Source organism: Passer domesticus, chromosome 2, assembly GCF_036417665.1.
Source record: "Passer domesticus isolate bPasDom1 chromosome 2, bPasDom1.hap1, whole genome shotgun sequence".
In the NCBI taxonomy this organism is placed as follows: domain Eukaryota; kingdom Metazoa; phylum Chordata; class Aves; order Passeriformes; family Passeridae; genus Passer; species Passer domesticus.
Window position 1 is genome coordinate 60,989,341 of NC_087475.1, and position 13,386 is coordinate 61,002,726.

General features: G+C 38.6%; 1 protein-coding gene across 3 annotated transcripts in view; it reads left to right on the plus strand.

The window, feature by feature from the left end:
- DGKH (diacylglycerol kinase eta) overlaps positions 1 to 13,386 on the plus strand; it is a 157,720-nt gene that overhangs the window by 44,081 nt on the left and 100,253 nt on the right. Inside the window, exon 1 of one of the 3 annotated variants that reach the window (XM_064408690.1) lies at positions 12,083 to 12,145. The exons of the other annotated variants lie outside the window; for them this stretch is intronic. Within the exon in view, the coding sequence (XP_064264760.1) occupies positions 12,098 to 12,145 (48 nt within the window). The 5' untranslated portion in view covers positions 12,083 to 12,097. Of the gene's footprint in view, positions 1 to 12,082; positions 12,146 to 13,386 lie in introns of those variants that run through there. 3 annotated transcript variants of the gene reach the window in all.

Consider the following 13,386-nt stretch of genomic DNA (forward strand, 5'->3'; position numbering starts at 1 on the left):
ATGCACTCTGAAGAATTGTTTTGTGAGGTAGTTCTCCAAGCTGCACGTGGATATCCAAACCTGTTTAGTTGCTGAACCACCATTTATTGTTTGGTTAGACTAAACTTGTTCATCAACCTCTTGGAATTTGGTTCCTTACTGTATAATAAGAATTATCCTATACCTGAAGATGCAGAGGGGGAAGACCATTAACTTCATGTCTGTTTATTTTCTTGGTGAATTCCCCTTCCCTTCCCTTCCCTTCCCTTCCCTTCCCTTCCCTTCCCTTCCCTTCCCTTCCCTTCCCTTCCCTTCCCTTCCCTTCCCTTCCCTTCCCTTCCCTTCCCTTCCCTTCCCTTCCCTTCCCTTCCCTTCCCTTCCCTTCCCTTCCCTTCCCTTCCCTTCCCTTCCCTTCCCTTCCCTTCCCTTCCCTTCCCTTCCCTTCCCTTCCCTTCCCTTCCCTTCCCTTCCCTTCCCTTCCCTTCCCTTCCCTTCCCTTCCCTTCCCTTCCCTTCCCTTCCCTTCCCTTCCCTTCCCTTCCCTTCCCTTCCCTTCCCTTCCCTTCCCTTCCCTTCCCTTCCCTTCCCTTCCCTTCCCTTCCCTTCCCTTCCCTTCCCTTCCCTTCCCTTCCCTTCCCTCCCCTCCCCTCCCCTCCCCTTCCCTTCCCTTCCCCTCCCCTCCCCTTCCCTTCCCATCGTTTCATGGAGAGGTTAAATAAATTTTAATCTGATTTAAAACAAAATTTAATTCTTTAGATATGCCTGTGTCTGTGGCACCCTAACTGAACTTTGGAAGACTTGTTCATTATAAAAGGCAGTGAGAGAGCAATTAATGTCTCTCCCTTTAATGGTTGTCATATAATGACTTGTGAAGCATTCAAATTCTTTCAGTTCTCTTGGCTGAGTTAGAACTTTCTTTCAGTAGAAATTCGGGCTCTGAAGGGTAGTAGGGTGGTTGACAAACTATCGTGTGGATATGGGAAAGGAAAATGAAAGATGGAATAGAAAAGTTTTAAATTTTGTCATTTGGTAACAAAGAGAACTGTTCCTTTGGAATGGAACCTTTGATAGAATCACTGAACCACAGAAAAAAAAAAGAAAATTATATTAATGATATATGTCTGTGATTAGGGTGATATCTTAAAGCTTAATTTTGTTTAGCAATATTGTGCATTTTCTTCCTTTCCTTAAACACTTGACCCCCTTATGCAGATGGCTTAATCAGCAAAATTTAAGTACTGTAATCTATTGGGTAGACTTTATTCAAATTTCTCAGCTCTTTTAGAATAAAATTATTTGGTTTTCTGACCAAAGAGGTCTAGAAGATCTGCTTCATGAGAACAGAAAATTCTTTTGGTACTTAACGTGATCCAGGGTAGTACAGGTTTTAGCCTTCTTCGGATCTCAGTCACATGTGTTAAATTGGTTCTACATGAGATACGTATGTGAAACTTTTGTCAATAAAGTAAAGCACAACTTTCCAAAGATGTACCCTGCTCTGGCAAAATTGCGGGACCAGGCATTAAGTGCAAAGTAGCACTACTTCTAACTCTGACTTGAGTAACTACTCGAACTGTCATTTGTAAGAGCCTAAATGAGAGATGCGGGACTCCAGGCGGCTCTTCCAAAATGCAGTTTATTACAAGCAAGATGTTAGAGCAGTCCAGGGTCGTGGCCGACAGAGCCTGTGCCTACATCTGTCAGCTTCAGCTGCAGGCAGGCCTGGAGACCCTTAGTTTAGGTTACAAATGCATTATATACTTTTCTTTGCTGAGCATCTTAATACAGTAGAACCAATCTATACCTTAACTTTTATCTATAGCCTATCATAATGAATACAATTACCATATTCATGTTAGTATTCTCCAATCACTAAATGTTAGTACATTACAGTTTAAGCTAGAAGTTGTTTTTCAGTTTTCTTGCAGTGGAAAATTCTGAGACCTTTTTTCTACTTGCAGCATTTGCTGACTTGTTTGCCTGTGCTGTCTTTCTGCTTGGTAAAAACATCTTCTTGTTTGAGGTGGGTTTATCCTTTGTTCTAAGTCATAAAAACCCCCTTCTAACTAACATACTCTTTGCCTCCTTGGTTATCCAGTAAGACTGGCTCAGCAATTCTTTTCTTCTATATCAAAACTTGCTTCCATCTCTATTCCTTTCTCAGCTTCTACATTCAAAAATCTTTCTGCTAAGCATACATATCTGTGAGACTTTCTTGTCAAACTTTCATCCTTCCCAACATCCATTCATTTTAAAACCTTGCTGTATTGTGGCTTTGCTTGTCATCTGCCAGTAGGAGAAGACTCCAAGGAAAATAATTTAAATCACAGGTGAGATACCAAATTTTTTTGATGTAATGCAATAAGTTTCTGGCTCTTAGTAATCAACTGTACATAGTAGGTAAAGAGGATCATGCCAGCTCTTCAGTTTCTTCTTTTAGTGCTTAAAATCCTTGAAATCTTTTGCAGTCTCTGTAGGCACAGAGTTTATACCTCTGTATATACCAGGCAAATATGTAGAATGATACACCCTATAGTGTATATGTACTGTTGACATTTCAAAATTTAATTAAAAAATCTGTTCAGATACCTGCTGATACTGGTTATTGTGAGAGCCCATTTTTCAGTTATGACCTTCAAATTCTTAGAATCTGTATGTAGCCCATATTGCTTTTTTAAAAGTCACGTTTCCATTTATATTTTTCCCAAGCAAAGTTTCCCAGCCACTTTTACAACTATGCAAGACTAACTTCTTGTCTTGTGATGAACATGAGTTTTAGAACATGTTGCTTCTCTGTACCCATGGGTATTGTATTTTTTCTGTATTTTAGTAAGAAAAATAATTTGACCATTATTCTTTGGCTCTTTCTTTACCCCTCTTTTTAACAACAAGGATGTGGTTTTCTCCTTGGTCTTCCTGAGAAGTATTTCCCTGACTTTTCAAGGTTATTGCTGATGTTCTGTCATGAATGCAAGCACATATGAAGAACTGATGTCTTTTCCCACTTATGTTTGGGAAGGTGAGTGAAGGGGCTTGGAATCTTTTGCAGCCACTGCTCGGCAGCTTTAATTTTCCCTTCTCTCCCTTCTCCAGCATGAGAAATCTTAATCTCCCTGAAGAAAAATAAGATCTACAGGGTTGGGTTTTTTTTTTTTTTCCTTCATTACAGTTTTTTATCATGTATTAATCTTGTTTTAATGACTTGCTGCAAATAGAAAAAAAATGCAGTGGAAAAGCTTTCCATTTGAAGCAGGGTTAGAATTAGATTAAATGATGAAACGATCGTTGTTTAATGGCCAGACAATTTCAGGAATAAATGTCATGCTGCAAAAAATAACCTCTTTAGTGTCCTTTGGTTATGTTAAGGTTATAAGCTCATTTGCCTATGTCTCTGTAGTCTGCAAGTCAGTGTCAGCAGAGATAGCAAGTACAGGCCATAATTACTGGTTCGTGGCAGGATGTTGAGTGTGAAAATAACTGGGTGTCATTGAAGAGGTTAGATTAACTGTTAGAGCTGACAAGATATAATTGCTTATGAACCACTTTCTTTAACAATGAACATTGTGTTACTTGAGGCTGTTTCTTCTTAGAATACTGTCTGTGTCTGGCTGTGGAACTGGTTTTAATTAGAGCTTGAAACAGCTGAGAATTAAGTGCTCATTTATTTTTAGCCAGGATAAATATTAACTAAAAGAGATTTTTCCTCAGAATAATATGAATAAAGGGCAATGTCAGACAAATATTTGAAAAAAGAGATACTGGTAGCTTAATTGAGTTTGAAACAAAGGACTTCAAGCTTGTAGTTTGTATATATATATAGAATGTCTTAATTGATTTCACCTTGATAGGGCTGACCACAGAAATTATCATAGTTCAACATGATTTTTTTTGATTGCATCAGTGTGTGGACTCTCAATAGGCCTTTCCAGTTGTCTACTCTTGCATGGCAAGCTGGAGTTGTTAGTAGTAAAGTTTAAGTCTCACTTTGTCATAGCTACCTTACAAGGTGCAGGTTTGGGAATGAAGGTTTGTTACATCAGGGATGCTGGTGGATGCTAAGTTTTGAGATTTTAAAGTTTTGACAAATGACATATACAAAGAGGCCCCAGTTAATTTCTTATATTGTTCTGGACTAGATTTTACGATTAACTAATGCATGTTTCTTCTTTGTATTTCCCTTTTGTGGATCAGTACTCAACTTGCTGCACTTCATAGGGGCTTGATTTCTTCTGAGACACCAGTCAATGTGATGGCTGTCTTTGGGCATCCAGAATCTGTGATGGTTTTGTGCCCATCTTGTGCTAGTGTCTTTGTATCAAAACTTGTGCAATGGGAAAGAACCCCTGAAAGAACGTGAGAGCCCTTCCCATTTTAAGAGTGCTGACCAGCAATGGCTCACAACACAGAATTGATCCCTGTCTAGCTGGGTGCTATGTGAATTCTTCTGGAAGGTTGTTATGCCTTTTTCGTAGACATGGGATGACTATGCCTGGTCTACAACATGAAAGCTTCACCACATAGCCACATCCTATTTTGTATTCAGAATTAATGTGGTGGATGCACAGTGCTTGAAACATTTCATGTGACAGTTTGGAGTATGTAAGAAAGGTGGTGATGAGAGGAGTCCATACTCCTTGGTCCAAATGCAAGTAAGCCTTGTGTTTTTTTTTAAATGTAGTATGGAAAGAAGTTTTGTCACTCCTTGAGTTGATAGATTTTTATATGATATTTTACAGTTTGATCAGCTAATGGTAAACAACCTTATGTTGTTTACATTCATGTTTTATTCTATGGAATCCATTTATTTTGTTGAAAAGTTGCTCGACTTTCTGCTTGAATTTGAAGAAAATTTGTCAATGCTTTTAAGAGGAAAATGTCAGTTTTGGACTTTCCCCTCTTTTCCTCAGTCTTTGAAACAACCAGTGAATGCAGAAACATTGTACAACAAATTTCTTGGGGACCTTTGGAATGGGTGTTCAAATGCAATCATTTTACCCCTTCTTTCTTACTCTGATTGATCTCTTAATCTCTCTCTATGTAGTCTGTGGTTATGTGTTATGGTTATGTGACACATGGTTATGTGTCAAGTTAGTTAGGTCTTGAACCAGTTTTAGGAGAATTGTATAGCCACAGAGTGATTTGGTTTGCATTGGAAGGGACCTTCTAAAGATCACCTAGTTCCAACCCCCTGGCAAAATGCAGGGACACCTTTCACTAGAGCAGGTTGCTCAAAATTCCATCCAACCTGACCTCAAGCTTACAGGGGGATGGGGCATCCACAGCTCCTCTGGGAAACCTGTGGCAATGATTCATCACCCTCACTGTAAAAAACACCTCCTTTATTTCTAATCTAAATCTATCCTTTTGTAATTTTAAATCATTATCCCATGTCCCATAACTTTTTTCAATACAACTTCGGTAAAGCTAAATCCGACCCCCAATTTTTTTTAGCTTTTGGGCTCAAATAAAAAAGAAAAAAAGAAATCACAGAAGTCTAAAGTCGCGATGTCTGGCCTTGTAGACAACTTGTACAGATTAATACAAAGCAGCATTTCAAAACAGTGTGGTTGAACTTGAGCAATCCTGTGCTCAATTAAGTTTAAATTCGGTTCATTTCAGTATATTTTATCTTAGTAAAAATACTGGTCTGAACAGAACGTCTGCGTTTTAAACTAGTCCATATCTTTGGCAAGATCCAAATTAGTGTTTACTTTGCACTTTAAATGAGACTTCACCTTTTAAAAATTTCAATCTATGCTCAAGATATCATAGGTTGGCTGATAGAGGAAGAACCTAGAGTGGGTAAAAAGCCATCAGGGCTGAAAAGTTGCCAGAAGTCTCCTCAGTGCTGATTTTAACTGGGCTACTGCGAGATTTGTGCAGTCAGAACCAGAGTAGCAGGGGACTGGCAGAGAACTTGCAGTTCATCAGTTGATGCTGCTTTGGAGTTCTTCTACTCTTAGTGAGTAGGTAGTCCCGAAAATGTGAGATGACTTTTTCAGATACAAGAAAGAAACACTTTCCCAGAAACCCAGTCGTGCCTTAGAAATACAGGAACAGGCTACCCATTAGTGCTTTAAGGTGGATTAGGAGCATGAAACTTTTCACCTTGACATGTCTAATTTGCTTTCTGTCTCCTTCTCATGAATAGCTGACCTGGTTAGTGTTGATAGGTGGAAATTCAGAGCTACTTTATTGAGGAAGTCTGCATTGTTATCAAAGGATACTTTTCTTTCCTGGTCACAGGCTGGAGTACCACACGGAAAGTTTAACTGTTAGGATATTAAAGCTGAGCTTTCCAATTCTGTTGGCACCATCAGCATGTATTTTCTTGGGAAGGAGTCTCAAGGTGAAACTTTTGAATGGTTTGTATTTCCTTTATAGTGACAAAATTATGCTTCTGTAGCCTTTTGGTGAGGACACATGAGTGAAAGAAAGGTGCTGCAGCTCAGCTGAGGAATTAGAATGAAAAGTGCATTTGCAAAACTGAAAAGTGAACTAAGGTATTTGATGGCCACACTCTAATCTGCCTTCTGTGTGTGTTCTGTTTTTTTTCTTTTGTTCTGTTTTGATAAGATTTTTCTGAGAGCAAGGAATCCAAGCCTGTGAATATTGGGAAAGATGGGTATCATAATGTGCTGTTTAATGAACATTTTGAGAGTGAAAGAGGCTCTTTGTTAAGATCATTTGCCAGGAAACATCTTGCTTTGCTTGTGTGTGAAGCCTTATTAGCTTTTAGCCTTCACTGGTATGTGCATTGTGCAATGTAGGAAAGCTTTATTTGAATTTAGAGTTCCTCAAAACCACTCCAGCCTGGGTGGCTTGCACAGGAGACTGTCCTTTAGGAAGAGAGTGCTCCAGCATAGGTCTTCCTTGGGGTCACAAGTGTTGCCAGGAAACCTGCTCCACCACGGGCTCCTTGCTCCATGAGGCCCCAGGTCCTGCCTGGAGCCTGCAGCAGTGTGGGTTTCTCACTGAATCACAGGGCATCCACCTGCTCTGGTGTGGGGTCCTCTGTGGGCTGCAGGTGGATCTGTGCTCCCCCTGGGACCCTCACGGGCTGCAGGGGCTCAGCTGCCTCACCACGGGCTGCACCGGGGGCTGCAGGGGGATCTCTGCTCTGGTGCCTGGGGCACCTCCTCCCTCTGCTTCTTCACTGACCAGGGTGTGTTTGCAGGGCTGTTTCCCCCACAATCTCAGCCCTCTCTTCTGGAGAGTTCTAGCTAATGTTGGATTCACAGTGACCTAATACAGCACATAAATTCTCCAGTTTTGGTAATATTCAGGTAAAAATCCGGGCTGTCCAGCTAGTCAGAAAAAGATCAAGCCTAACAGTTGGAGGATTTGACAAATAACCAATCATTTCTTGAGGACAGGCAGTCATAAATACTTGCTTTACTGAAGTTGTTGGTGAAGGTGCTTCTGCGCAAAAATACACTTTCAAAATCATTATAACAACATGTAAAAATACCAGTATTTAATAATAAAATCCCTGTAAATTCCGGTGACTGTATTGTAAGCTAACTTGAGTGATTGCTAATTAAAGGGCTATCTACACTTTTGAAGTGTAGATAGCCTCTTAATTTAAGATGTAGGTACTACTAGGAACATCCTTAAATCAGGTGCTTGATTTGATTCTTTGCTATGGATTAAAACTCTGAGATTCTGTCTATCTGAGCTTTGTTCCATATATTACCTATGTTAGATAATCTATCCTTGTTATAGTTTTTAATTTCTGTTTAGATTTTAACAACTTTGCAGGTATTAATCTAAACAGTCTTAAAACATTCTTTGTGGGGGTCCTGCAGCTAAAATTGTGCTCTTCATCTAAACAGTTCAGGTGAAAATTGTCTGCTTTGTGTAAAATTTTTTAAACACAGAAAGGTTGTATATTTAGAAAGAAACTGTGTATTGTACTCTTGAAAGTCTCTGATTACAGTTATACTTTCTCCCTTGTGTGAAGCAAAGCAATGTTCCCACATGGGTAGGCTATGTAGTAAATTAAGAAGCTGTTGTCATATGTGCAGGTGCTGAACTGATTTCCAGAACACAGAAGTATAAAACAACTTTCTTGAATTATTTAGGAAGATACATTAAAAACATGTAATAGGACAAGATACTATTTAATGCTGTGTTAAATTCATCATGCCATGCAGTCTTTTCACTTCTCATCTGGTGTGAATGCTCTTTAAAAAAATATATGGCTCCCTTCTAAATGTTCAATAGACTGCAGTATATATTTATATTGCATAAAAATGATTTGAAACTTCTGCCTGTCTTAAATTCTGGGTATTAAAATGTCTCCCATGGCTACTGTATCTGAATGAATCATCAAAATAACTAAATTTATCTTTTCCCCGTTCTATGAATAAAAAGGTATTTTTTGCTATTTTAAACTCTGAAATGAATGTATAAAAGAGAAGTGAGAAGTTACTTAAGGCAATCATCAAGAAGCCTATAGCAGATGGGACCTGACTTCCTCTTCCTGAATCACAAGTCATGCCTTTGCCACCCTGGTCTTTACAGGCTTCTTACACAGTTTGGTAAATTCATAATTTTTCAGTACTGTTTATACTCCATAAGAAAGCTGTAGTCATTAATTTACTTTCAGTTTTGACATAAAACTGGGCAGTGTGTAAATGGTTTCCATCCACTCTTTATTTCAGGTTCCTTGTTTGTGAGGTGTCATTATCAAGCCTCTAAATTGACTCAAACACAGTGGTACATGTGAGCATTTGGAAGAGATGTGAGGTGTTATTTTTAGAAATATTGTGACAAAGGCAAGCTAAGAAAAACAGGTGCAGAATATAGATATTATTTGCAGAGTCTCTTTTTGAATTTTTTTTCCTTAAGACCAAATGCCATAGAATAACAACTTCTGACATTCTTATGTTCTTGGATCAGATCTGATTCTACTGAGAATAACTTTTACATAAATATATGAGCATTTTATTTTCTACAACACAAGTGAAAGCCAAAATGCCACAGTCCTAAATGGTATCACTGACAGAAATGTTAATGAAATGAAAATATAACAGTAATTTTGTTTCCTAATTATTTATGATTGACATTTTGGCCTTGACTGCTTGTCATTTAGAGGAAAGTTTGAGAAACGTATTTCAGAAGATAGATATTATCTTAATTCTTAAGATTCATACATGTAAGCTGCTGTTAAATATGCAGTGTACTAGGTCTATTGTCTCCATCTCTATTTAAAGAAAGAATGAAAGAAGAGTTTTTTTGAAATGCAATTACTTTTATATTTCTTTATTTGTCTAGTGTGTGAAACTATCCTTTTTATTTGATTCTTTCATACTACAAACAATTTAACAAACACGATTTGCCAACCAGTAACTTGCCAAAGAAAATCTGTTTGCAGCATTGTCTGAAACAGCTGTCCCCAACACAGAAAAACATATGATTTTAGTCTGCTGCATTGTTTTTTGTAACTAAAAACCCCAACATTCTGAGTTTAGGTCACAAGAAAGTGAGATGTGATAAGCTGTTCTGGACTAGTCTAAAGTACAGTAGGCAACAGATGGAGTAACACAGATGGTTAATTCTTCATGTGTGTCTGAGTTAACATGAGGTTCTGGAGTGCTCCCAGATTTGTATCTAAGTGGGGTGTGCAGAAATGGAGATTTTTCTGTTCATACATTTGAGCTAAGAATAGGAATGTGGGATGATGAGATAGGATGTTGTGAATAGCTGTGTATGTCCTGGGATAAAAGGGTACTTAAAAGGGAAGCTGAACTATGAATTCTTTGGGAACCCAGCCATCCTCCTCCCATCAAAAACAAAGGAATTTTTGCTGTTGACTTGGAGAGGACCTTGAATAAAATCTGGGCATAACAGATTGCTGTGTCTGCCTTTGGGAGTGCTGTGTCAATGCAGAAAAGGAAGAAGCTGTGTTTCCAGTTAGGAGTTCCTGCTGGAAAAAAGAGGAATTTGGCAGCTATACTTAGAATTGCTTCCCTGTGCATGACAGTAGTATCCGGATGTATAACGCAGGGTGTCATATGCTTTTGTTGTGCCTTAAACAGATGTTATCCTCTCATTGGTATTAAATAGCTCAGTTACTCAGGGAAGCATCTATTTGGCATTGTCTGCAGCCTAGACATTAGAGTGTTAAATTGGTGAAAGGGGGTTATGGGGTTTTTTTCCATAGTTCATTTTAAATAAAGAAAAATTTCAGCACCCAAAGTACTTGTAGAGATTAAAAGCAACTTGAGGAGTCATACACTCATGTGCTAAAACCAGATTATTAACTGACGAATGAGTGTCAAATATAGCATTACACATTCAAAACGAAGTTATTTTTGGGTACTGGTGGTTATTTTAAGGTAAGTGGCATGTTGACAGTGTAAGAACAATAGGGACAGGAAACTCAATATACAGATGAAAAGCTGGTATTCACAGGTTTTTGTGGTCTAAATGCATCTATAAAACGATATTTTTTATTTAATTCTGGAAGTAAAACTGTGGGGTTTGGGGTTTTTTTTTTGACAGAATGGTTTCTGGGAAAGTGTCTGTTGCCTCATGGAGACATGCTGATTTTTCAGAAGCCCTTTGGACATTGCTAAGTATTTTTTGCCAAGTGGTGCACCTTCAGCTTTGCTGTAGGCAGTTGCTTCATGACTAAACAGTTTCTAGTGAAGTTCTTCCCTTCAAAAGGGGCATGAAGCTGAAGAGTGGAGTGCAATAATGGGTTTCTTGCATCATGGGACACATTAAACTGTGACCTGCTGGACCACCAAAGCTTCTGTATGTCCCTCAATATAAGTGATTGTGATGGCTCTTCTGTGCTTCCCTGGGGGTATGATTGTAGGCTTTGTGCATGCTGACAACACCTGCCAGATCCAACACTTCTGGGATATTTTGGGAATCCAAAGCCTGTTTCAATGTGTGTATCTGGACCAGGCAGATGTGGTCCAATGTAGAATTGTAGAATTGTAGAATCAGAGCCTTAGCCTCCTATACAGTACTTTACTATTTGGAAGCTGAGGAGTCTGAAGAAGCAGGTGGTGAGGGGTTTTATTCCATCATGTTTTGGGACCCTAAATAGAACTTATTTTGTCCCAAGCCAGAAAAATTAGCTTCTTATTCCACCAGCTGAAATGTCTGTGGAGGATATTTGTCAGCTGTCAGGATCATGCTCTGATTTGGTTTTGGTTTTCTTGAGAGAAAATATTTCACTTTTTGGGTACTTTTTCACCCAAAAGCACAGTGTCTGTAAGAAAGTTTTCTTCTGTATGTCCCCCTTCATGCTTGGCAGACATGAGGAGAGTGGAGGGGAGACACTTCTTAAAACTTATGTTGGACAATGTGTTTTAATGAACATAGATTTTAGAAGTGTTTGGTAGACAGGATAAGAGGATTTGAAAGCTATAATGATGTGCTTCTTATTTGTCTTTGATGCTGATTGGTGTGGTTGTACTTTCAAAAGTGCAAAACCAGTACCTGCATCAGTTGTGGTATAGATATATTAGAGATATATTAAAGTAGCACATGTACTTTCAATTACTGTAGAAGTAAATTCTTTTTACCTCTTTTGTTTCTGTAGAAGCATAAAGCATTGTAGAAAATGCAATAAACATATAACTTTGGAACAAAGCCTCCAGTGTGGTTCCCTAATTTGTCAGGAAGCCCTTAATTTTGCTTTTCCCCATTAATTGCTGTTGTGCTGTGATGAACAATCAGACATCATTGAGATGGATAGCAGTGAAGACATTTGCATCCTTCTGTATTATTTATTTTAATTTTGATATCATACTTGAGGCTGTTACTCATGTGTAGGGTGAAATCTTGTATAACATTTAGGTTCTCTTAATTATATCTTCTGTGGTTTTACTACATGGAAAATTATTACAAGGATGTCTTGAGGTTGTGTTCATGGCTGAAAGTCAGCAGTTTTACTCAAATGTTTAATATTTAGGAATGAGGTTTGTCTTATTGTGTCTTCTAGCCTTGGACTGTCAGTAGTGTGATTGTATGAACACTGGTTTTGCCTTAGGGCCTTTTTTTTGGGAGGTTATTAATTTTCCTTCTTTCTTCTATGTCCCCATGTTTTTTAGTTGTTCATTTACCTTCCAGACCTATGATGGAAACCTAGATGCTACATGCCTGTAGCTATTTTCCTCCCCCTTAGAGAGATTTATGCATGTAAGGTATGTAGCCTGTACACTGCTGCTAATATGTTTCTGATGAACAAAAGCTAGCTTTTCTTATGATTATTTTTAACATTTATCCCCATCTTTGATCTTTGCTGAATGGGATTGTGCTTCTTGCAAAATGCTGTGGCTATTCACTGAATTAATGTTTCCAGATATGTCTGTATGGGACAACTAGAATTTCTTGAAGAAGTGTCCTCAGTGATGTGCCTGATTGTTAAGCTCCATTTTGTTAAATATTACTTTTTTCTGTATATGTTTTTATTGAAGAAATTTGTGTCAAAAATTCAACTCCTTATTTGCCGCTCTCATTTTTATTGAAAAATAAAAGGTTTGTATTAAACGCTGAATTTTCCTAATAGGTCCTGTTGTACCTTTTTTCATGCTTGGATTTTCCAGGACAACATAAGTGGGACCAATAACTTCTCTAATTTATCACTTGAGAGTGGAAACCTTGGCACATCAGTGTAATGAGAAACGTGACTGTGAGAATCATGAGCATTAAACAGACTTGAGACGTGCTTTGGGATTTGAGGGGGAGATCAATTTTTTTTTTAAATTTTGCCTTTCTTCACTTTACCTTTGGCATTTTGCCTGTTTGACTCTTAGCAGTGTCAGAATTTTGCCCACTAGGAAACCTCTATAACACTGGTGACAGATACCTTTGTTTTGGAGTATTTACACATGCTGTGCATTCTTTGGGAGCACAGTATTTATGATTCCCTTTACGGAGCCACGTTCTGTTCGTGCTTACCCGTGCGTGCATCTTCGGTTAACAGGGCAGTGGGAGTGGCACGGCTGCAGAGAAGGAATGGTTTTTGTAAAGTGGAGAAGTGGAGGTTCTGGCAGCTGCATTTGGTTCTTGCCTGTCACCCTACGCTAGGCATGAACTCTGCTCTTTCTTCTAACTGTGCAGGGGGGTTCTTGCTGTCTGTATCCCGTGTTAATTGAATTTGTAAATGCGTACAAGCAAACTCTTCCAGGTCCTCTGTTGAAAAGTTTGCTATTAATCTTTAAGGATTGCTAATGCAGCTGTTAAAATGCCAGCTGTCCATCAGCAGTGGTTGTTTTCATGGGAATGAAAAAATCCTGCTTCTAAGAGAGGTATGGTAGAATCTTTGCCATTTGCCTGTGGACAGAGTGGTGTTTTCTTGGTGATATTTGCCCTTCTTGAGTAATGAAGTTTAAGGCTTTGTCTCACTTCCGACTGATCACTTGAGGGAACATATGCATGAGAC